At 42.1% G+C, this 25649-nt stretch overlaps 1 protein-coding gene and 1 pseudogene across 1 annotated transcript in view; one reads left to right on the forward strand and one right to left on the reverse strand.

The window, feature by feature from the left end:
- Window positions 1–2574: 2574 nt before the first annotated feature.
- LOC106818094 lies at window positions 2575–11551 on the reverse strand (annotated as a pseudogene).
- Window positions 11552–21968: 10417 nt separating this feature from the next.
- The window catches only part of LOC106818104 (tumor necrosis factor alpha-induced protein 3-like), an 11381-nt gene continuing 7700 nt past the window's right edge, over window positions 21969–25649 (forward strand). Inside the window, exon 1 of the mRNA XM_014822826.1 lies at window positions 21969–21996. Within this exon, the coding sequence (XP_014678312.1) occupies window positions 21969–21996 (28 nt within the window). The remainder of the gene's footprint in view (window positions 21997–25649) is intronic.

Consider the following 25649-nt stretch of genomic DNA (forward strand, 5'->3'; position numbering starts at 1 on the left):
AGTATATTTCACGCAGCTGTCCCTTATTTCCCAGTCTGCTGCGCCTTGATGAACAGTAATAGTAGAGTCCACTAACTGCATTTGCACTTGTTAACGATGTGTATTTCGGAGTAAATAAGGCTACGTGTGTTGAAATGTATATTGAATGAACAGCGGTAAATTCGATGACATGCGGGCTGACATATTGTCTTCCCACTACGCATTGCGCAGCACGACCTGTAGCACGGTAGACTGTAGACGGTATAGGGGGTAGACGGTAGACTGGTACGCTGCCAGTTCGCTGCATGTCTATGGAGCTTGTGACAAGGGCTTGGAAACATTGTAGGCCTATTTTCACATTTGACATGGATTCTTCCGCTCACTCAATGTAGATGAAATAGTTCTATTTGTATTTTCATTTTCACAATAAGTGCACGAAATTTAACGAAGTACAGCTTGTGATCTTCTATTTACATACCATATCGGATAGACACAAAAGTTTGCTTCGAACTGTTCGATTACCAAACTTAACCACTTTTCGAGTGATCGGCATAAATAGGAGAATTCGTATTGAGTAGTGATCGCCGTCTTCGTGTAAGTAGTCCGCTTCGCGAACGGGTATTGTTTCACTCACTATAATTGGCGCGAACGTCCAGAACTTGTTTTTACAGAAATCTGATTGAAGCACTGTTTCTGGACAGAATACTAGCCACATTAAAGCTCGTATAGCAGATAAACTTTCTGACCGTTCATTAGTTTTTAGTTGGGATTTCACCCGACTATAGGGAGGGAAACCGAAATCGACCCAATAACTCCAATTGAACCTGACATGCGCTGAAAAATAGGTCAACTTTGCCATGTCCCTGCTAATTACTCGTTGAAATCATTGATAGGTGAATGATTGAATCTTGATCATTTTGCTGGCTAAATATAAATATTGCAATAGATTTCCGTGTCAGCAGTTGAAATTGCTTATTTCGGTCTTTAAAAAATTGAAATAGTTCTCAGAATTAGTCTGCAGACAAATCACTCCAGAAGGCCGTGTCCATGCGAAGGAAAATAGATTGCTATAATTATGTTATTGTAGGTCATTGTTATGAGAAAAATATAATTTATTCCCAATTTAAGCCACAATTATTGTGTAACGTTTTTCTCTCTCTATCTATGGCCTCTCCGTGATTCTCTATCTCTCTCTGTCTGCTATACCATTGGCCGTGGTATAGGTTGCCGTTGTGCCATGCACCCTGACAGGGCCGTTACCACCCCATCCTTTATGGGTTCGATCTCAAGGATCGCGACGTGACAGAGCCATTCAAACACCCGAGCGCCGAGAAGGGGGGTGGGGTGCCGGTCGTCGAGTGAGGGATATGAAGGGGGGGTGTGCTGGTCGCAAAGTGAGGGATATGAGGGAAGGTGTACCGGTCGTCCAGTAAGAGATACTGAGGGGGTGCCGGTCACGAAGTGACAAGTAAGAAGTAAGCTTACTATTTATTAGGTAACGCTTGCTATAGCCTCACGTCACTGTCAACATGTAGTTGTGCATACTCGTTTTTTTGTATGATCACGATGCGCTGCTGCCACTCGTGAAGGAAACCAGGGATACGACGGGTTCATGTATGTTAAGGCGATAGCATGTATTTTCATACACCACCGACACCTCGATAATCAATATCCGCACTCAACAATCAATGTCAAAATCAATATCAATATAAATGAACAACACCAACAATCAATATCAGCATCAGCAACCAACGCGCTCGTACGGTCTTTTGTGCGTGCGTACCGTCACACGTATTACTACATCATCCGTCATCTGTCACGGATATTGCCTGTAGTGGTGAGTTCATACAGCGTTTACTAGACAAACAACTGTACGACTGCTGACACTGGTACTAGAAATCGGCGACACGCTTGTCGAAATCCAACAGTCTACGTTCACATTTTCTACAAATGCAGCATTCAACAACAGAAATCTCTCCGTATTTAAATAGTAATTTTTGTAAACCCTTCTTCTGGCCTGCCTCTGAATGGATGAGTCGATTCTGTGAACTCAGACCTGTGCAAACAAGGAAATTTTTCAGATTTAATTTACAAGGAGTAGCATCTAACAAGGCATCACTCATGTTTTGTTTACTAGCGTTTACTAGGCAAACAACTGTTCGACTGCTGACATTGGTACTTGAAATCGGCGACACGCTTGTCGAATAAATTTGTGTTCACCTGTCCCTATATCAAGGTTGTGAGAAGGGATGGGTACCAGTCTACCGGCATGCAAGGTCTCTTTTTTCCCGCCCTTCTCTGCCTATTGTTGGCAATTTCCTGGAAACTTCCATCGCAGAGGGGTACCGCACATTGTTCATTAATGATGTTAAGCAACAGCAGCACGTTTGCTCCGAGCCAGACTTGAGTCATCACCACGCGCGATTCGACGCGCAAAACCGTCACACAACCGTAGCACGCAAACTAATAATCACTACGCAAAATATAAACGTAAGTGCTTATACATGACAGATAAGTTTGGATAACCAATCACCTCGCTATACTGCAGACAGTCTAACTGACAAGCATCGTTAATCAAGACTTGCTGAAAGGTTCTTATGTACCAATTTCTGTTGCAAACTTGAGTTTCTGTTCTTCAATCCACTGGTGGAAGTAATGTCCATCTAGATTATTCTGCAGACTAACTTTAATCTGCGGAAAAGAAGCATGTTTTCGACCAGGTGATGGGTTGAATGGTCTGACACGGCGCAAGTCAGCTAGCATGCTGCGCTCATCCAAATCAGCATCTTTTTCCGTGTGCTTCTTGGATCTAACCTTCACTTTAGTCGTGGCATCAAAGTGCGAGGCTATCTCACTCACTCCCGCCAGTGCGCCGGTCCGGGATGTGATATTCGCCTCTGTTTTGTTGGAAAACATATGCTTGATGTTTTTTTTCACTTTTTTTACCAGATACTCAATTTGCAGGTCGGCTGGGATGTGTGAGTCAATCAGACCTCTGGTGTTAACAAACATCCCATAAAACTCTTCATGGGCTTTCCTACTGGAGAGGATACACTCCTGATGCACAAGGAGTCTGATTATCTCGTATGCATATTTAGAGAGATTGTTGTTTGCTTTAAACATAAGCATACTAACTTTTAGTAAGCTCAACCCTCTCTCTCTGTCAGGCAGTTGCACCAAGTCGAGCAGATCATTGAATAACAGTCCAACTTCCAGCACCCTATGTGCTTATAGTACAGTTGATAAGCTCTCATATTATAACAATTGTGCATTTTATGAGAAAAGCATGAAATTTCTAGCATAGTTAGTATATACCATGATGTTTATTTTCATATGTAGAGGGAAGTCAGATTTGACCTCTGAGGACCGTGAGAGGTCAAATCCAAGATGGCCGCCAGTCCACCGGGTCTTAATGTTCAAACGCGCTTAATTTTGGAACCAAACAGCGTAGAAAAACATTTAAGGTGTCGATTCCAACTAAATTGGGGATGACCATTCATTTGGTGATACCTTTGAGATCGCTAGAACTCAAGGACATGCATTTAGGCCAAGGTCAAGGGCAAAATTTACCAAAAAATAAGAAATCGGTTGAAATTTGCAAATAAACACCCAGAGATGTAATTTCAAAATAATCTTAAGATTCCCATATATTTGATGATCATTTTCAAGTTGCCAGCACTTGAACCCTGGCCAGATTCCTGTCCTTGCTGTTGACCAACCACTGTATGCTCTTGCTAAGGAAGTCCAGTGGACCTGGCCAGCCACTCACGGAGAGGATCACTTTGTGATCATGTTCGGTGGTCTACACATCGAGATGGCAATGTTGAAGTTGCTGGGAGACTGGCTGGAAGACAGTGGTTGGACGAACGCCCTGGTACAGGCTGACATTGCAAGTTCCGGAACAGCAAATTCCTTCATACATGCCAGGCATGTCACCAAGACACGCCATGTACACCAAGTCACAGCTGCAAGCCTTTATACACTCCTCCAACAAGCTTACAATGAAGACTGCACATCTGATGATACTGATGCCATGTACGCAGATAGTCCGTCTTTTGAGGAGTGGTGCCTACAGCCAGTGTCCACTTTGACTACTGGCATAAGGCCCTGTCATTGGTGCTTCTCTTGCTGCGGTCACTTCGTGAAGGTAACTTCCATCTGTACGTGAAATCCCTGACGCAGATCATGCCCTGGATGTTTGCCCTAGATCACACGCACTACTCCAGGTGGCTTCCCGTACACATCCGTGACATGACGACTCTTGCTGAAAAACACCCAGATGTCCTAGCAGAATTCAAGTCTGGAAACTTCGTGGTGCACAAAACCAGCAACAAGTTTTCTGCTATGGCACTTGACCAGTTCCATGAGCAAAACAATGCAATGGTGAAAGGTTCTGGTGGGGCTATAGGACTGACAGGCAATCCAGGAGCACTCAGACGCTGGATGGTAGCAAGGCCAGAAATTGCCAGGATTACTACAGGAGTTTGAGGAACAGGCCATAAAGCAACAGGGTGAGGCTGTTTACACTGGAACCCTCACCATGACCAGCAATCTGGAGTGCAAGCAGCATTCCTGAATGAGGTTAAGACACTTGTGACAGTGCTGAAAGAGATGGCGAATTCATTTCTAGAAATCAGCCAAGACCTACTAGTCATTAACACAAGGGACATCATGGACACCCAAGTGGCTGAAACTGTGAGAAAGATTGAGACCCTTGGTGAGAAGCAAGGTTAGAACAGTGTACCACACCTGTCACACAGACACTTCCAAAGAACAAGTTGCCACTTTTCAGTAAGCCACCGGTCAAGATTAAGTCAAAACAGAAGGCACAGCTTGCTGAACTGAAGAGTGACTGTGGTCTCTTTTCGAGGCTGTACATCTCCTGTCAAACTCGAGATGGAGACATCAACAATTTCTTCTCCCATGGAAACCAGGCAGCCCCGCCAGCTCTGTCAACTGGAGGAAAAATGCGGTTTGGGGTTAAAGCAGATCTACTTCGCTGCCTGGAATCAGATCTGCTCGAAAACAATAGTGTGCCTGTGGCTGATGCAACAATTTTCGATGGTGCAGCTGTGGTTCAAATGCTAAATCCTGGGACATCAAGAACATTTAAAGAGTATGCAAAAAGAGTGTTTGCACCATACATCTCTGCTGAACTCGAGAAATGCAGCCGCATCGACCTTGTCTGGGATGTATACCTACCTGCCAGCCTGAAAGCCTCACTCAGACAGAATAGGGGAAAGGGCATCAGGAAAAGGGTGTCTCCTTCTACTGTGATGCCAAAGAACTGGAAGGACTTCCTTCGAGTCAATGAGAACAAACCCGAATTATTTGCTTTCCTGTCACGCGAGGCTGTTCACATTCATCTAGCAGAAGGCAAGGAACTGTATGCAACAGTTGGAAGTGGGGTCCTGTGCTCTCCTGTCGAGTCATCATTGGGCCGCCTTGCCCCATGTTCACAAGAGGAGGCTGACACTTGTCTACTTCTGCATGTGGCAGATGCTGTGCAAAAGGGTGACCATACGTACCATTGATACTGATGTGGTGGTACTGGCTGTGGCTTCATTCTGCAAGATAGCTCCTGATGAGCTGTTGGTGGCCTTTGGTGTTGGCTCAAGCGTTCGGTACATAGCTGTTTACGAAATGCTTGCCACAATGAATCCAACACAGTGTCTCACTCTCCCAGTCTTTCACGCTTTCACCGGATGTGACACTGTATCTGCATTCGCTGGCAGAGGAAAGAAGACTGCCTGGGAAACTTGGAAGTCTTTCCCAGAGGTGAATGATGCTTTCAGTGAACTCCTATGCATGCCGAGTGAGGTCAGTGAAGGATCAATGTTATTGCTAGAGCGTTTTGTGGTGCTGCTGTATGACCGAACCAGTGAGAGCACGGAAGTGAATGATGCCAGGAAACAGCTCTTCACACAGAAGTCTAGAACTCTAGAGAACAATCCTCCAACCCAGGCCGCACATCAAGCGCTCTTGCTACCAGGCCAACTGTTGGAACCAGGCATTGGTCATAGATCCAGAGATTCTAGAACCATCTGACTGGATCTGGACAAAGGAAACAACTGGGTGGCAGCCTCTTTGGACCACTCTCCCTAGGCTAAAGCAGCAAAATCGTGCCATGAATTGATCCACTGTCGCTGCGAGAAAGCATGCACTGGGCGCTGCAAGTGTGCCAAAGCTGCTCTGTGCTGTGTTGTGTGCTGTGTGCTGCTTGTCTGTGACTGTGCTGTGTGTGTTCTGTTCTGTTTTGAACATTACCAATAGGATATTTGAAAATAGGATATTTGATTTTTTGAACGTAATTCGACCTTGACCTTGACCTTGACCTAAATGCCTGTCCCTGAGTTCTAGCGATCTCAAAGGTATCACCAAATGAATGGTCATCCCCAATTTAGTTGGAATCGACACCTTAAATGTTTTTCTATGCTGTTTGGTTCCAAAATTAAGCGTGTTTGAACATTAAGACACGGTGGACTGGCGGCCATCTTGGATTTGACCTCTCACGGTCTTCAGAGGTCAAATCTGACTTCCCTCCACATCTTAAAATAAACATCATGGTATATACTAACTATGCTAGAAATTTCATGCTTTTCTCATAAAATGCACAATTGTTGTGGTTATCTGCTGCACTATTAACATAATCCTCTTCAGGAAGGGCAAGCACAGACCTTGCCTGAACTTTTTTCAACACAACGTTCTGAACAGCTCCATTAGCCAACTTCAGCTGTATCACTGTGCCATCATCTGAAACGACAGAATGCATATATTTTTAATCTGACAGGAAAAAAGCCAGAGATGAAGAACAGGGTTTCTTCTGAGGGAAAATTTAACAACGGAGGTAATAGCCAGTTTGGGGAAAAACGCGCATGATGGATTCAAAGGCATGCAGTAGGCACGAATGTGGATTCAAAGGCAGACACATGGGGAGAGAGGTAGAAGGGGGTTCTGGGTGTCTCCCCCAGCAAAATTTAAAAAATTTGAATGTCTTAGACTGCATTTGAGGCGCCCAGAAAATAAAATTTCACCTTTTAGTTTAAATCTTACTCTGTTAGCAGACCTACAAAGTCTCACGCATTTCGCGGGAGACTCACGCATCTGGACCTATTCTCCTGCACTCCCGCATACCTTACGCATTCTCACGCATTCACGACAGAGAAAAAAAACGAAAAAAAGCAGCCTGCGACACCCCTATTACCCACGTCCATGGCTGTGTGCGTCGTTGCTGTGTATGTGATTGCTGGCTGGGGCAGCATTGATTGAAGTACGGGGGGGGCGACTGCACTGATTGTTACAGTCGCATGAGCATGCTTATTGCTGTATAGGGGTGGGCACCGCTTGTAGGAGGGAGCGACAGCAAAACTTTCCTGGAATCGAGGAAAAAGCGGGAATGACACACAAGTGCCGGCATGCAAAAAGAAACGTTGCTGTGAATTTCATTACGATTTTCCATGTATATAGTCAGAAGCACGTGGTGATCTATTCATTTTTGGATTGACACTATTTTGACAACTGCGGGTAAATACAGGAACATTTTCACAACGGCGTTGTTAAATTTGACAACGGCGGTGCGCCGCAGTGCCTCCTATGTAGAAGAAACCCTGGAAGAAGCAATCTTATTTAGAAGAAAGTTCATGAAACACTGAATAAGTAAATTTTGGTTTTAGGACAGGTTACGTACAATGTACATGTACAGAGAAATGCGGGAGTAGCTTCCCTACTCTTACGAAAAAAAGCTTCCTGGTTTTCCATAGTGTCTAATTTAATTATATATTATACGCTGCACATCGGTTTTAGGTTCATCCATGATCACAATGCCGAGTGCCTAGCGGGGCAGCAGAGTATACCATTTTTTTGTAATTGTTTGGTATACAATGTATACAGTGTTTGAACGCCTAGCCCCTTGTAGTCGCCTCTTATGAATAACAGGGATAACTTTAAAATCGACAGTGAATATTAGCACACTTCCTTATTTTGCTCGAGTCTAAACTAGAAATCTGGGGTAACAGATATTGACATGTTAGCCAGTTAGGTCAACCTATACATGTAGATGTTGACGCTAGCATTCGAATACTCATTTCTGTGCAAAAATTAATACTGTGCACTGTCATATTTTATTTCCTGTAATAATCATATGTACATGAACCAACCTTTAACATCTTCATCCCTGTGTCCTTCAATGCGCGGAAATTGAACACGTACTGTTCAACCACTGCACCCAATTGCAACTTGCACCAGTTCTTCCTCTCCTCATCTGTCCAAGAGTCAGGTGGCTTGTTTCTGGTTGGGCTGTCATTTACACTCCATCCCAAAATGGTCCAAAAGGGCTTCAGCAATGTATGCGTCTACAAACGTGACAAAGCAATCTTTGTCTCCTTCGTAATGCTCCTTGATATTCTCCCCAACATGAAATCTCAGCATCCTACTGGCTTCACACTTCATGGTTCCCAAGTCTTGTGCTCCACAACTGCTGTACAGAGTCTTGAATACCAGCATTAAAAAGTTCATTAGCATGTGGAAAAGTTCAAAGGTAATTGGGTGCAGATGTGAAAAGCAGTCTTTCTCACATTGTGCTCCAGCTCGAAGTCTTTTTGCACCCGAAAACCTCTCTCTGGTCAACTGATCTCCCCCAATGTGGACTGTCTGGCCAGGTTGTAATGGCACCCCAGCATACATGTAAGCATCAATGATTGATGCTTCATAACTGTCCAGGATTTTTACCACATCTTCGTACTTTTGTTCATTACAGTGCAGTACGGGCAATGGAATTACCTTGTTGGTGGAACACAACAATTTAGAATGCTGACCAACTATTTTCTTTTGCAGTCCGTCATTGAGAAATGCTAATGCTGGAATATGCTTTGCAGCCACACGTGAGATCAAAACCAAGTAGTCACTCTTGAGGTGTTCCCAGTCATCTCTACTGGGTGTGAAGGCATCTACTGACACATCTCTGTAATCGGCCTGTGGTCTCGCAGCAGACACATCATCAAATGACACATTCTGGACAATGACAGCCGATCCAAATGCATGATGCATACAGCCCTAGCTGATTGTCCTGTCTCTGGTCATGCACATCTGTTGTCCAATTAATGTTATCACCAACAAGTCTGAACCTCTTCTCTGCTTAGATAATTGCTGACAGTTCACCAGAAAAATGTTCAGCAAAATTATCTAGAAGCTGGATGCTCTGTTTATGACTGAGACATATCCCAAGAGGTTGTAGCCGGTCAAACACCTGAATGACAAAAACGAAGAGAAATTTTCATTGTATACAACTGCAAATGTACGTGTAGTATATATATGTAAATGCGAAAGCATATGTAGTAAAATTTTACAGGGGTTTCAACTGTATATAAAATCAAATATGAATCAGCTTTATAAAATCATAAAATGACATTTTCACTTTTTTTCTATCTACTATTTGTTTTCAAAATAGACCTTTTAAAATTATACTTTGTACATGTCAGAACTATCTCAACCAAACATTGGAAAACATAACATCAGATTTTTCAGATTTATATCAACTGTAGGAGCAAGCTGTTGGCGAAAAAATGGATACTTGCACATGCCAATAACAGTACTTGGGAATGATGTCCATGTCCATAATAAAGCACACTTGGTGTATACAGGTTGATGCAGTAATATACATGTATTCCAGATTGTACATGCATACACGTATTATATGAGATATACATGTATCAGCTTAGAAGGTAGAATTCATAAAGAAATAAATGTTCTAGTTAAAAAAGTGGATAATATTGCAAGATTTATTTTTTTTAAATGCACTTTGTACATGGACAAAATTCCCAGCAACATCTTACCAAAACATAAATCAACTGAACAGTGGTTGTTGTTAGTGGAACGTGGAAAACAGCTTCAAAAAGAACATTCTTGAACCTGTAAAAAAACAGTATACATGTCATACATGTAGTTCACAATTCAAGATAAAACTGCACGTTGTGACACGATTACATTATGTATATAAATGGAGAAAGTGTACACACATCTTCAGACATATGATCATACATACACACGCCACGCACGCACGCACGCACGCACGCACGCACGCACACACACACACACGTATCATAGACCATGTACCGTGATACAGAGGCATATGATATCGTATTGTACAGTACTTGCATCATCACAACCCTATTGTAAACAACAAATAACAAAATAAATACTGCTAGTGTACATGCAGAAAGGTCAAACAATTTGAATTGCAATACTACTGTGTAGTACAAGTATGGACCTTCTGGTCACATATGTTGTCCATCAGAAGCATGTTGACAACACGCTGAACTCTGATGAGTTCTCAAAACCGCCCCTGTGCCAGAATTGCATACACAAGCCCAAGTTGCGGAACGATATTCTGTACTTGGGTTGCTCTTGCTTCGCTCGACTTCAGCGCACTCCCAACAGGCAGTAGCATGGCAAGACATACTTGCAAAAAAGGGGAAATTTGTCCATTTCCTCCTTAAGGACATCCTCCCAAGCAAAGGATTTCAAGGATACTAATCTTTCTTCATAAGATAACTCACGAACCCATGCTTTCTGTTCTTCAGACTATCAAACTGGGAACTGAGTTCTTGAAGAAGTCCACCAATTATGGCATCCCTTGTAGATTTTATAGTTAAGAGCACCTTTACAAACTCCTGTTTTGAGACATAGAGTGATTGCACAATTTTCCTGACTTCACCCTCTGACAATTTATTGTCTAATGTTGACAATGTCAAGTGATTCTGGATTTCAAGTAGTTTGTGGGTAGTTTCACGTATGTGAACCGCACCATCACATACACGGTTGGATTTTCTTCTTACATGGTGTACTCGAATACAAATGGTCGGCTAATGTGCTACTCGTTTCACCTGGCTTCACATGTTTTGCTGGTTTGGAAGGAGTTTTGAACTCTCGTACACTCGCGATCGTTTGTGGGGCTATTGGAGTTGAAAATTTGGGGATTAATCGGGACTGCTCTAAAAAATGATAGATCCTGGGAATTAAAACTTGCCTCGGGCTTTTCATCCAATGCACAATGTACACTCGCGTCAGAATCATCCAGATGCCTCGATTTTGCAGACCTGGCACAGTTTTTGTCATCTGTCACCGATATTGCCTGTAGTGGTGAGTTCACACAGCGTTTACTAGACAAACAACTGTACGACTGCTGACACTGGTACTTGAAATCGGCGACACGCTTGTCGAGATCCAACAGTCTATGCTCACATTTTCTACAAATGCAACCTTCAATAACTGTGAACTCAGACCTGTGCAAACAAGGCAATTTTTCAGATTTAATTTACGAGTAGCATCTAACGACGAGGCATCACTCATGTTTCGCCATTGCCAGCTTAAAAGCAGTGACCCGGATGTTCCTAATTGCCCGGATGAAAGTCGGTCACTCGGGTGGCCGAATAAATTAATTGGTGTTCGCCTGTCCCTATATCGAGCGTGTGAGAAGGGATGGGTACCAGTCAAGAGTAACCCCTGAGCTAGCATAGATCCGCACAGCCAGAACTATTTGGATTATTGAAATGTACGATCTGTACTGCTGGCTCATGATTTTAGTTATTGGCGAAGTGGTTTTGAACTGTTCAGCACTGAAGGCATTATAAACACACAAAACAGGGGGAATATATAATGCGCTTCTAGTAAAATGTCACTCGTATTTTATTCCTTTATGCTAAATTTCACGTGCGTCTAAACAGAAGAATTGCTCCGACTTGTGATTGGAGGATAAAAATTGAATTTCGCACGTTTCGTTTTCATTTTGGCATTTAGCCTATGACTCGAGTATGAGCAATACCGCGCGTACATATTTTCTAATTAATTAAGATAATTGCCCTTCAATAAACTCAAGACTCACAGGGATTATAGCTAAGACATGTGTCTATAACAGCTAGAATTTATAGCAATGTAACTCAAATCATTCGCGCCATATGATAGTTATAGTTCATTTTCCTACCGGCCATAGCCGCACGTAGCCTTATTAGCCCATGAGAGATACCGAGCGCGTGCATATTTCCTAATTGATTAGACTAATCACGCTTCAATAGACTCAATATTTACTGAGATTAAGACTAAGAGATGTTTCTATAATAGCTAGAATTGATAAAATTGTAACTCATATCGTTCGCGCCATATGATAGTTACCTACTAAGTTAAGCTGATAGGGTCTATGTCCCCCAGGGTACTGCCGGAACGTACCCTGGGTACGGTCCGGTATACCGGAACGTACCCTGGTAACTATCTAACATGCCGGACCATACCTCGCCTACTCCAAACCGTACCCTGACTTTCAGCCGATGTCGTAATACATACCGCTTGTCGGCAGGAAACGCGCCGCTTTATGCTCCCTTTCCTTGTTTCCGGTCCGTTCCCGCAAAATATTCGTAACCCTTACCCTGTTACGTTTCACCTCCCGACCCTTTCTACAGGTGTCAGCGAGTCTATACGTTTCCAACCCATTAAGATAATCATACAAATTTTCCTGTTCCACCATAACACTTAGATCCATCTTTCAAAAATCTCGCGCGAAAATGCGCGAAAATGTCGTAAACATTGCGAAAGGAAAACGCATTCCCGAGGCGTGTTCAGGAGAGCGAACGCTCGCGAGCGCGCGTACAAACTCCAAAGGCTGTTCGTGCAGCGCGCGAGTTGTTTACATGATGGCGACGGGCAATCTGGCGAATGGGAATCTAACATTTCTGACTTCAATTTGCAATCTATTTCAACTTCATTTCATTTTTCATTCATTCATTTACTTCTTAATTCAATTCGTATCAATTTCTTCTGCTAATGAGGTACTTTGGAACTAAAAAACCAGGTGGCGCTGCGACGCAACCAAGTTCTTCAAGCAAAATCCCAGTGTACTTCAACTCTGTTTGTTGTTTCATTTGATTTTACGTGGATTATACGCATCGTTTTCAAAATGCCAAAGAAGAAATACGAAGAACTGAGTTTAAACGATCTAAAGACAGAACTTAGAGCCCGAAAAAAGAAAGTATCAGGACGAAAAGGGGAATTAGTAGCAAGGTAAACAAGAAACTGTGAGCGTAGACTGGTCGAGTTCCACACGCTACACTAACGTCAGTGTAGCGAAGGATACTTGCCGGAGTGAAGGTGGCGAACGGGTACCAGTCTACTGTGAGCGATTCTTGAGATCTGTGGTGACTTGTCAGACCGTTGGAAAATGCATTTTAACAAGTAATGAGCTTATTTTAGCAATAATAAATGCATAATAAGTTTGCATTGATAGTTATTGGAGTATACCTTTAATACATAACCTAAATCTAATGATTGACAGTACCAGTCTTGTCTTACAAACTTGTACGTCTTGTCTGCCTCGGTTAGATACGGTTAGATACTCAGTCATACTACTATTACCAGGAGTAAGATAATATACTAATACTATTACTAGATATACATGATAATGATATAGGTAGTAGGCCTATTCTAATTCTATTACCTGATTACTATGACTATGACAATATTAAGGCAGTAGCATCATACATTACACTTTATTTCATTATATTGTATCACCTTTCACTTTATTTCAAGTGATATATGTAATTACAATTTGTTTGCGGGGGTGCAGGGGTGTAGGTCATTTCCTTTCAAATTGTTTCTGTTTCTTGTATTAGCTTTGTTTTGCAAAACAGTAAAAAAAGTTGCAATATTTCTCTCCCAGGCTGGAATTTTTAGATGCTACAGACCAAATAGACCCGGTTGATGCTGAGTTTTTGATGGACATTCCGGAGACATCTCAGTTCAAAGATCTCCATGGCGGAATGGTCGATTCGTTCAAATTTCGTAGCGTTGATGTATAATTAATTATAACAATTTAAATTTTATCTGGTAACAAGTACGTGTGGGTATAGACGATTTGTTATACAGTAAGTACAGTTGTATGCAGTAAAATCCTAGACGATCTGCAGCCCGGATATCCGCGCGAAGCGCGAACAGCGCCACCTCGTGGCGCCTTTTCATCAAATCGCTGCTTTCTGTATTTAGAACAATTTCGCACGGTTATGTCAAATCGGCGCGTAATCGGTCAATTGAGGAGTTGTGGCGCTTGGCAGAAGCCTTTCGGCTATGCACGTAGGGCGAAATAAATGCAAATGCTCGTCATTGGTAAGTTGTTGGTTGCGCGTTACGTTTCGTGTAGAAAAGCGCTTTTGAATGTCTCCATTAACGCCCTTAAGTTATTCTCGTACATATGGCGTCCCATAGATGGCGCGACGAGGCTCTCTTCGATGGATTTATGCAGAGAATTTCCGCACAACAAGCAATCGGCGATTCGGCTTAAAGACTGCCCCGCGGTGCACACTTTTCACACGCTTGCCTAACTACATAACTTGAGTGTAGCCAAAGATACTTGGCCGAGTTAACGTCCGTACCGAGTCTATGTCAAATCGTGACGTCCCAGTGTAATTCTTCGTAGGCCATCTTAGGACATCCGCAGGGCTCAGTGATTGATGGTTGTTACATGCTGAGAATTTCCACTAGACGTTATGTGGAAAAGCACCAGCCGTATGTCTGCTATAACCCCCCATGCTGTTGATGTTTGGATCATGACGTCATACTACAACAATGTATAATATAGCATAGACATCTCTTCTTTCCAATTCATACATACCCCATCGATGTTTCATCATCGATATAGATGGCAGCCGTTGTAGTGCGTGCAAGTCTAAGGTTGTTCCATGTGAGGAGTCCAAAGGACGAAAGATTTCTTTTCATAGGTGAGCGAACGTTGCAATAGTCTCGTAATACTAATAGTCTCCTAATAGTAATAGTAGTCGTTACAATAGTTTCACGTAAGTGTCTACTACATTCAATGTTCACGTCTTTCACAATGCTCACAAAGAAAATAACGTTCATGACCGCACACAATGTGTAAGCGTTGTATGATTGTTTGTTAGACCGCAATAATAGTCATATAGCGTATACTGCCGCTATAGTGCGAAACCGTTCAGTTTTACACTGCCTGCAATATGCAATAAGCGACACGTGATCGTATAACATGCTGTTCATTACAGTCTTCTTTGTTTCCTTTATCTCCCATGTGTGTCGTTTGACGTCACGGTTCACTACTTGAAAATGCTGATGTGTTTATGCATGTTGACAAACAAAGGCAACGTTCAATGAGGCCAAACATTTGTAAGTGTTGTACTTATATTGTTGCTTACAGCAAATCTACTACTCATTAGTATAGTGCCGCTATTGCTACAGCGTTCTTATATAACTGAATATAAGCGACATAGAAGCTAGCGTGTTATGCTAGTGTTAGGATGAACATCGTTTTATAAAACGCTTACAATACCAGGTACAGGAATGTAGATTTATATCTATTCAGACACTCGATTCTATATTAACCAGGGTGATTCGAACTCCGTATAAGTAAAGTTCAGTTTCTAATTTGATATTTAGCAAACGTTAAATTCAAATCATCTTCCTTTCAAAAGGGGAGTGTTTAACCCTGAGGTTAGCTGAAACGTAAACTAAGCCTTGCACGAACTAAACAGAAATTGTAGAACAGAAAGGTTTTCCGTCTATACACTGCGAGGCGATTAATTGGCAAATGACCTTGTGAATACAGCAGCATGGTGGTTCGAACCGATTTTGTTGTGTGAGGTATCGTCACTGTTAAGTTTAGGTTAGGTTTTGGAATTTTATTACGTGCCCTGCATTCGATGCCACTCGACCATTTTTCTCTCTTCTATTTTTCACAGTTACTTGAAATTTTTACCATAATCCATACATCACTATATATATGTTTGCAAGCTCTCAATTAATCATGCTACGTACATCGTAACAATAAATTATTATAATAGTCTATTATACTATTCTAACTGCCAGTTTCATCAATTATAATGCCTACCCTACCCCCATCATTTGACAATTGAAATATATGGCAATTCAATGATGTCACAAAAATGAGCAACCCATTTTAGCAAGGTACTATTGCTCATTCTGTCATTTACAATTTGTTTATGCACAACCTATGGGTGTCGCCGGCGAGTTAGTCGTCTTAGTGCTTTTCAAGAAATACAGCATGGACATTTTACTGCATGCTGCTATTAGCTGCATTTACATGCTGCATGCTAATAATTGGTACAATTGGTGTAATACATTACTATATGGTATGCAGGGGCGATCCAGGGGGGGGTGCAGGGGGTGCGCACACCCCCCCCCCCCCTAAAAATTTGAGTTGCCCCTTTTTTTCTGGCCCACGGCCCTTTTTTCTGGTCCGGACCCTCACCTGCTCGCGCAGAAAACGCATCTGAGGGGGTGTAATTTCAAACTTTTTCTGGGGGAGGGCCCCCCAGACCCCCCTTTGCGTGCTCGCAAGTTTGGGTTACGGTTGGACCCCTTCCTGGTACAAATCCTGTACACGCCCCTGTGACAACACTAATACTGAGTATGTTTTAAGTAAGATAATATATCCGTCATTGAAATTCAAGTTGAAAGTTCAAGTTTTAATAGTAAATGTATGAAACGGAAAGCAATAAATTAATAGCCATGTAATGATTCAATTTCTTTTGTATAAAAGATGTGTTCAATGCATATCGCAGTTTGATTTCACCGGGTACTAGTATTTTGTCGCTGCTGATGGCAGTTAATTTCAAGCAAGTTCATGGTTTTGTGGTGCTTTGTGGATTTTGCCTTGTACTGGAATTGTCTGTTTCATTGCTATGACAAGACTTGAAGTACAAAAAAGTTCGCCTCAATATGCTCTTAAAATGCATAAAAAGGAGTCTGATTTTTAACAAATTTCTGGGGGAGGCCCCCCCCGACCCCACCGCTTCAAGTTGCCCCTAACAAATCTCAAAGTGGCCCTTTCCCACCTGCACCCCCCCCCCTAACAAAACCTGCCATCCACCCATTTGGTAACTCGATTATAAAATGATTAAAATTTTCAAGAACTAAGTTCCGAATCTTGTATAATCCAAAAAGGTCATATCTCGGTCATCTTTTTATGTTTAGAAAGAGGCTGTAGACAAGGTGATCCTATATCCCCCTACATATCTTCTAATGCGTTGAGATACTGGTATTCTATACGGAAGAAATAACAACATAAAAGGTATTACTCTTTGGAATGAAGAATTTAAGATATCGCAGCGTTAGCTGACGACACACTCATTTTTAGATGGTTCAGAAGATTCTTTAAGAGAATCTTTACAGGTACTTGAGTGGTTCTATCAGATCTCTGGTCTAAAAACAAACACAGAAAAGAACCAAGTTAGTGTGATTGTGCTACAAAGGGAGTCAGATAGGAGGTTTTGTAGAGAGATACATCTAAAATGGTTAAAGAAAATTTCACAAATCTAGGAGTCACCGTATAGTACAGAGCTTGAAAAAATTATTAATATAAATATTGAATCAAAAATTAACAAGTGTATAAAGCTCTTATTAAACATATGGCAAAGAAAGAAACTAACTCCTTTAGGTAAAATAACGTGTTGAAATCCCTTATCGTGCAAAAATTACAACCATTTCTAACATCGCCTGCCTAACCCGTCTGTACAAATTATGCATGAGTTAAGCAGTATGTTCAGTAAATTCATATGGAAAATAAAAATGACAAAAATAAAAAGAAGAAATTATCAGAAAGATTACAACAGGGCGGTCTGAAATGCTAGATATACATGTATATGAAAAGTCTTAACTCTCGCGTGATTAGAAAATAATGACAGCTAATAATAAATGGAATATCTTCCTTTCTACAGTATATTGATTCCACCTTTGCCACACTAGGCCCTAATAAGGAAATTAAAGTAGCTATCCCTTTTGAAGGATTTATAGATGCATGGCAAAATTTTAATAATAACATTGTACCCAGCTCTTATAGACAGAACTGTCTTATTGCGAATTCCCATTAATGTACAACACGAAACAAATCAATGAGAGTTCGATTAACTGCCAACTGGAGTAGCACTATTTAGGAGATGTTAATGACTATCATTAGAGTACTATGACTATCGCACATAGACTGACAACTTTTCATACCAAGATCACGTAACAAAAAATTGATTCGCTATATAGCAAGCTTACTATATCTATATATGACTTACGGAGAAACTGTATAAATCAATCAACCCACAGCTGAATAGCATAAATCTATTCTAAACATAAAAAGCCAGATGCAAATTATGACCAACCAGCCAATACTACCCCTTGGAAATTAATTTTAAGTACCTCGGTAAACGAGGACATGTACCAACTATTTCCTACAAACATCTTCCTAAAAGAAGCAACTACAATTACCTCCAGTGGTGGATTTAGTTCCAAACAACGATACCTAGAAATGCTGCACTATAATTCTTAGATGCGCCACACAATACATCACTAACACATAGATTTTTTGTCACATCCTACGATATATAGTGCCTCTATCACTCTCTTACCCAGCAGCGTGACTCCTGGAATACCAAATCTTAAGGTTATATGCAATATCCGAAGTAATTGATACATGATGACCGCTAATAAAACCTAAACATTTCATCCCCTCAATTTAATTATGTTCTATTATCCTTAAATGATTCGACTAGAGACAGATCGCCCATTTTTATAGTACGGTATTCATTAAGCAGAGAGTGCCGCAAACTATCATAAACACGTTCCCATCCAGCTTGAAATTAAACAAAACGTTCGAAATAAACTCGCCTACTTCGTTCTGAGGCGCAGCGCAATGGATGGCAAATGTGGTTTATCACTAACACCCTTCAACATCTTCTTGAAACCGAGCAGACCATCTATCATCCACGGCGTCGCGAACAACTGATCTCCATTACACATCAAAACCTCCCTCATATATTTTGGACGCCTGATCAACCCCTCCTCCTCATAAACTATCTACATATCCTTTAATTATCTATGGGTGGTATTATAAACGGGCCAAAGACAAAAGGAAATCCGAATCGCCCCCCAACTGCCGCCCCACCCCGCCAATGCTCCCCACTGGGCTCGTCACGCTTAAAAAGCGGCATTATTGAAATCTCTTCCAACAGCAAAGGCAACCACACCCCGCCTCACTATACAATACCCGATCCCACGCATAGACCGCATAACGAAATACACACCATGTCTACACCGCCTCTTTCTAACTAAAATGACCGACATCTATCATCCCAACTTCCTGGATTATACAAGATCACAGCCCCATGCGCTGAACAGATCCGTGCACTATATAAAAAGTATTAAACACAGAAATATAGTACATACCCAATATTATTAATAATACTGAAAACTAAGTTACCTTATGCTCTAAATGGCAGCTGTATATCACCTGTAAGAGATGAAAGTCGCTACCCTGGCAGTCAGATCTTGTCTACTGTACTAGCGTGGACAGTGGACCATACCTAATGGCCAACCATCGATATCTTGTAGATTAATATTATATCTATAAGCGTAGAGTCGAAAATCATAGCATAAAGAGCGTAGGGATGAGGAGAGATCCGCAGGGTGAGGGGCCTACCCCCTATAAACCTAAATTGTCTTTAACATCAATAATTATGTAATGACTACACCATTTTTATAAAAGCATGTTTGAAAGAGTGACATAATGCATATACAGAAACATAATTAAAAAAAGTTCATTTGGTTTACGTGGCTTTCTGCTGGATATGTCTTGCGTCTCATAGTTACGAGGCAATTGTCAATCTAAATTCATGCTAACACAAGACGAAGTCACCAACTTCGCACTCATATGCTCTTAAAATGCAATAAAAACGGAGCTATTTTAACAATCTCTGGGGCACGGCACCACCCGATGCCCCTCTCCTGCCCCATACCGCCCCCACCGCCTTACAATTTGCCCTCTACAAATCCAAGTGCCCTTTCCCACACCTGCACCCCCCCCCCCTAGACAAACCTGCATCAAGCCCCTGGTTATGTTAGTCAAGTAAATTAATACATGATTCGGTAACGTGAATACGATTCGGATCGAATTTCGATCGAAGAACAGAAAGAGTGCGCAGTAATGTAGCGCAGTAATAAAGTCCAAACTCTCAGCTCTTCCATTCTAATCTTCCTAAAATTCTCGCTGCTTCGCTGCAGCTATGGACTCCGTCAGCGCCGCCTACCACTCGGACGCCGATCCCATAAGCTCCATGCGCTGCAGTCACTGTCGAGGCGCACATTGCCGCGGTCGCGTGCCGCCTTGCGCCGCGAACTGTGCGCGAGCACTTCTGCGCGTATAGCGCTTGGATCCAAACACCTCCTTCGGCAACCGCTTCTCTAGTATCCGTCTCCATCTGAACTAGTACTATACTATGTACCATTATTGACCATAATTACTGTACCCTAACCTTGAAAAATTCCATGAGGCGTTGAGACAAAATCATGATTTATATTAATGAAGGTCCTCAGGACAGCTTAACTCTGCACTAATATGAAACGACGTCAACTCGACATTTACACGTATCTTAAATGTTATAGAAATAGATCGAGATGAGCTTCATCCAATATATGGACTATAATTATACTATATAATACTATATATCTTATATATATATACATTATAATATATATTATGATATAATATTTGATCTTATAAATAACAAAAAAAGGCTAAGTTTAAAAATAATAGAAGCATCTTTTTACTTATTATATTAGCTCTCAGTATTTCTATTAACATAATCCGGCAAAATAGACAGAAACAAATATTATTTGAAATCCTTGGAGCACTGAAGTGGAATGTAATTAATTAATTATATGTTTACTTATCATGAAAACAATCAGACATGTTTTTCTGTAACTTAATTCATTTATACCTCTAAAATTGATCGCATGAGTTACAGTAAAGACCCGGGTCGTTATATCGCCACCACCAGGCTTGGAAATATTGCATATAACAGGTATTGAGATCAACCACTAAATAGCCTCCAGTTGACTAGAAAACCAATCAACAATAGATGAAATATGATTATAAACAAAAATCAACAATGACAAATACAAATCATATTAACAAAATTTCTGTTTATATACAGAATTGCATTAAAAAAAAATATTATAGTTTCATGTTTGTTTCCAGTGTTTTTGTTGCCCGAATACCAGCACTGTAGCATGTACATTTGACGTTGGCTGGCAGTATTTTATATCCGGGTTCAATCTTCTTTAAAAAAGTTGAAATTGACTTCTGTATTAAACAGTATCCGAAAATCAGGAATCCATGCGAATTGTAGAAGGGACATATGCAGAAATGTCACGTTAAATTAGAATATCCCGCGTTCGACCACAATATTGCAAATACAGTCTGAATTTGACCTCCTATCTATTTAATGAATGATTGGGGCGAGATCTCTACCGCTACAATACACTCTATGTACATAGGACTCACGTGGCTGTGGCGTGTGTATGTTACCATACAGGCCCGTACCAGCTTTTCATGTTGGGGGTTCGTTTTCAATGTTAGCAGTTTGCTCGCAGGGCGTGTACACGGATTGTAACCAGGGGGGTCTAACCGTACCCAAAAGTTCAACCGCAGTCACGCCGAAGGGGGGTCTGGTTGCCTCCCCAGAATTTTTAAAATACACCCTTCGATCTTTCTGCCGGCAAGGGTGGGTTTTTCTGGACTCCCTGGAACCCCCCCCTGTACACGGCCCTGCTCGGCCGAAGCGACCAGGCGAGGGAGCGCAAGCGACCAAGGCGAGGGACCAAAGGGAGCGACCGACAGGGGGAGGTGTGGGAGGGGGTTCACTGTTCACCCTCCGACGATGGAAGATTTTGCACTATATTCACACTAAAATGAGCGACCTGAGGTGAAATTCTGCAAATTTTAGAACAAATTTTTTTTTCCTTGGGGGGAGGCTCGCGGGGGCGGTTCGTTCGAACCCCCAACCCCCCCTGCACGCCTGCATAGATCACTGATCAACCGATACCGACCACACTCGATGCAGTAAAAAAAATAAAAAACCCGCCCGGAAGGGTGCTCCTTTTCCATATGCATTTATATAGACTTGTACATAGCCATAATGCCTGGCGTTGACGTTAACGAGGGAGGTATTACGAGCCTAAATTACTACAAATAGGATACACAATTATCTGTATACTGGCATTTCCTGGCGATAAAGTGGATTGGCGTACTTACGAGGCAAGATAACGAGGTTTTTACTGTACTTTCCACAAACTCAGCATTCGCACATTCCAATAAGGCTTACAGCCGCTGCATGTCCTCCAACTTGAGCTGCTTTGAGTTACCTTTGCCGTTTGCTCGACCTTTTCCGTCCCGTCCAGAGAACTGGTGAGGCAACCAGATTTTTCAAGGAAAAACTTGAGGAACAAGCAGTGCATAAATTTCAATCTTCCTCAAAGTGACTGGCAGTTCCCCTGAAAAAATTAAGCCATAGCAGTAAATTATATTATATATATAATATATATATATTATAGAAGAAAGAATTATATATATATACTAATGTTTTATATATAACCAACCATATACAGCATTTCCTTGTATCCTCTCGGGAAACTGTAATAGTAACTGTCCAGTAATTTATATACTCTATCAACCTCACAGGCTTCCTAGCCATATACGCCTAATGAGTGTCATGATCATACACTATTCAAGATTAGGAACGCGTTAACCTAACCATGAAAAACATACTGGCTAAATGCCAAAGACTACAGTAAATAGTATTTTTTCAGCATTAAGCTCCATTGGCATTGCCCTCCACAGAAATGGTAATAACTAATATACCTTGACAATGTTATTGATATAATCTCGCATCTGGTCAAGCTTGATTTTCGCATTAGCTGTTATTTGAATATACTTATACAAAGAAGATACATTAAGGTCAAACTGATTACTGAATATGCTAATAAAAAAAAACATACCATACAGCTAAGTTGTCTCAACGTATCCTGATTTCAATCAAAATGATATCGACATCACGCGCGACTTGAAGTCTCAGAGTAGTTATTTTCTCCAATCGTCTCACAGCTCTAATCCAGGAAGGCCCCTCCTTAAAAGGAACAGGGAAAGCATGTCTTTCCCCTCTTCCCACAATGTAGTACACAATATTCGGTTGGCATTGTCCCAGGTAAAAACAACATCGAGTTGAAGAACAGAAGTTACAGAACACGGTACGTACAGTACGGTTTTCACTTGTAAACACCGCGCAGCAGTTGTTGCGGAGGACCGAGTTGCTTATCAGCGCCCCCTATATGCCTATTGTTTTCAAATGTACCTCATTCGTTTAACAGTACTTGTTCAAACACATTAAAATCTCTCGATTAACCCTTCATGGGGCCGCCATCTTGGATAAAGCCAGCGCACAGCGAGCGCTCGTGCGTCGTTCAAGAGGCGCTGCGTTCGTGCATCGAGCGTTCGCATCGAGCGCACGCTCTGTTGAACACGCCTCCGATCATCGCGATATTTGCAAAAGGATTGCGCGCATCAGTAGGTGTATATAGGTTGAAATTTCTTCTTGGTTTCACAGTTTCATACTCCAATCCAACTTTATAAAGATATCATACAGGTCTGTATGTATATTTCAAATTTTGCGACATCAGTAGTGGGCGGAACAGGGACAGTCAGGGTACGGTAGGGAGTAAGCGAGGTACGGTCCGGCATATCAGATAGTATAATTTTAATAGCTGTAGTACTATAGAGGGTTCCGCGATTTTTCATATTACCCACAATGCAACGCCGCCGGCTATGACGGATACAGAAACCAGTTCAGGCATGGTACAAGTACATTGAGCAACGCACCTCTGCTTATTTTATTCTCCTATTAAGCAAATACATCACAACACCGCTTTCCTGCGGTGTTGTCAACTGCAGCAATCGGTATCAGAGAGAGCCACACAGGTTTTTTTAGGCTGCCTAGCGTGATCACAACACAAGGTAAAGTGACGAGAGACCAGGCGGACCACAGACGCTTGGAGCATTTTCAATAAAAAAGCAATGCTGAATAAACACGAAATGTATTTACTACCAATGTCTTATAATGTTTCTCTACACTCTTTCGCCTAGTATTGCCGATAATTACCTGTAAATACCGGTCAAATGCTCCTCTGCAACACACAGGTACACCACACGCACGGCGCACTCCGCTATACACATTTACGCTTATATACATATATCGCCGGCATCCAGTAGGCAGCTGTTTGAGTGTGGGTGGTGATTTCTCTTGCACGTGTAGCATACTCTACATCAAATAGCACCGAGGCAACATGTGAACAGAATTCACCAAGCCCGGCTTTACAATTACAGTGTGCTGACATGATGCCTGTCCCATATTCTCTCATCGTGACCCATGCACGGATAGAGAGATGGTATAATCAGAGACTGGTAGTGCATAACACGTGCTCGGATTGCGTAGATGTGACTCTCACTGTTCACATGATAGGTGTAGATTGATACACCCAACCGCAGAACAGTCGATCGTGGGTATCCAGGCTTTTGTGGTTCTGAAAGTCCTTGAGAGTATAAAATGATCTCGGCTAGAATGTTAGGTAGTCAATTCACGAGATCCAAATAAGTACGTGATGGGCACAAGTTGTGGTCCTCGCTCCATTCTCGTACGGATGTCGATTCCCAATGCACGCAATTTTCTCTAGATAGCGTCCTTTGGCTACGTTGTCTAGTGAATCAAAGTACTTATCCATACTACGTACACTACAGACAGCTAGTCGACAAACGTGCATACGCTAGCTATTATAAAAAGCTGCTTTTGATAGCTAGAGTAGATGCAGTAAAATCGGTAAAATTTCTGAACTCTCACGATGTAAACAGACTCAAGTCTATGAACATAATGTGTTGCGTGCAATCTTCCGATCTGCTCAATCTACGAATCTGCCGACTGTGTGGCAGCCTCATTGAACTGCAGCACCTAAAACCCACGCTGATAAACTTGTCTGGCAAATCGGGATCCTCTTACTTCTAATATCTATTGCAATAATAACACTATGGCCATATGTAAAATCGGTTGATTGTGCATAGGGGTGAATTACACGCTATACGTGTTCGCTCTTTTTGTAACCGGTATGGGCCGCGGCACGGGATTGTAGGTAATATTGCTATTTTTAGACCAAGTCGAAGAACCCTCTAGAGCCCGCTTACATTGACTGCCGCTGACATGCCGCTTACATTGACTAGCCCGCTTACATTGACCAGCGGCAGTCAATGTAAGCGGGCTATAATACTAGAGCTAATCAGATAGAATTACCAGGGTACGTTCCTGTGGAGATCTCGGGGGTGTATCACTTACAGGAGTAGTAGACTAGATCGGGACCAATAGACTGAACTCACCGTATAGAGAGAATAACCATATATATTGACTAAAGAGAGGATAAGATATAGATTGCACATAAATATAGACAGCGTGTAAACATTGACACCTGGGCGCGGCCATATTTTACTGCTGGTGCTGCCGCCTGTCGGGCGAGAATAAGGAAAATTACTTAGGCTGGGGTTACGCGTTGGGCAACCGAGCGGTACCGCGCAACCGAGCGGTACCACGCGTTGCGCAACTGAGTGAGCGCCTAACCGGTGAATCAGCGGGCACTGCCAGGTACGGGTTGCACCACGCCTTAGGGGGGGGGTGAGTCACCACGGTACGGCCAGGCACAGCGATTGCGAAATCGGCGGGCCGGCTGGGTATATAAGGAGCACAGAATCGCAGCTAGAGGCAGTTATAGGTACAGGTCCAGGA

Source organism: Priapulus caudatus, unplaced genomic scaffold (assembly GCF_000485595.1).
Source record: "Priapulus caudatus unplaced genomic scaffold, Priapulus_caudatus-5.0.1 Scaffold36, whole genome shotgun sequence".
Classification (NCBI taxonomy): domain Eukaryota; kingdom Metazoa; phylum Priapulida; class Priapulimorpha; order Priapulimorphida; family Priapulidae; genus Priapulus; species Priapulus caudatus.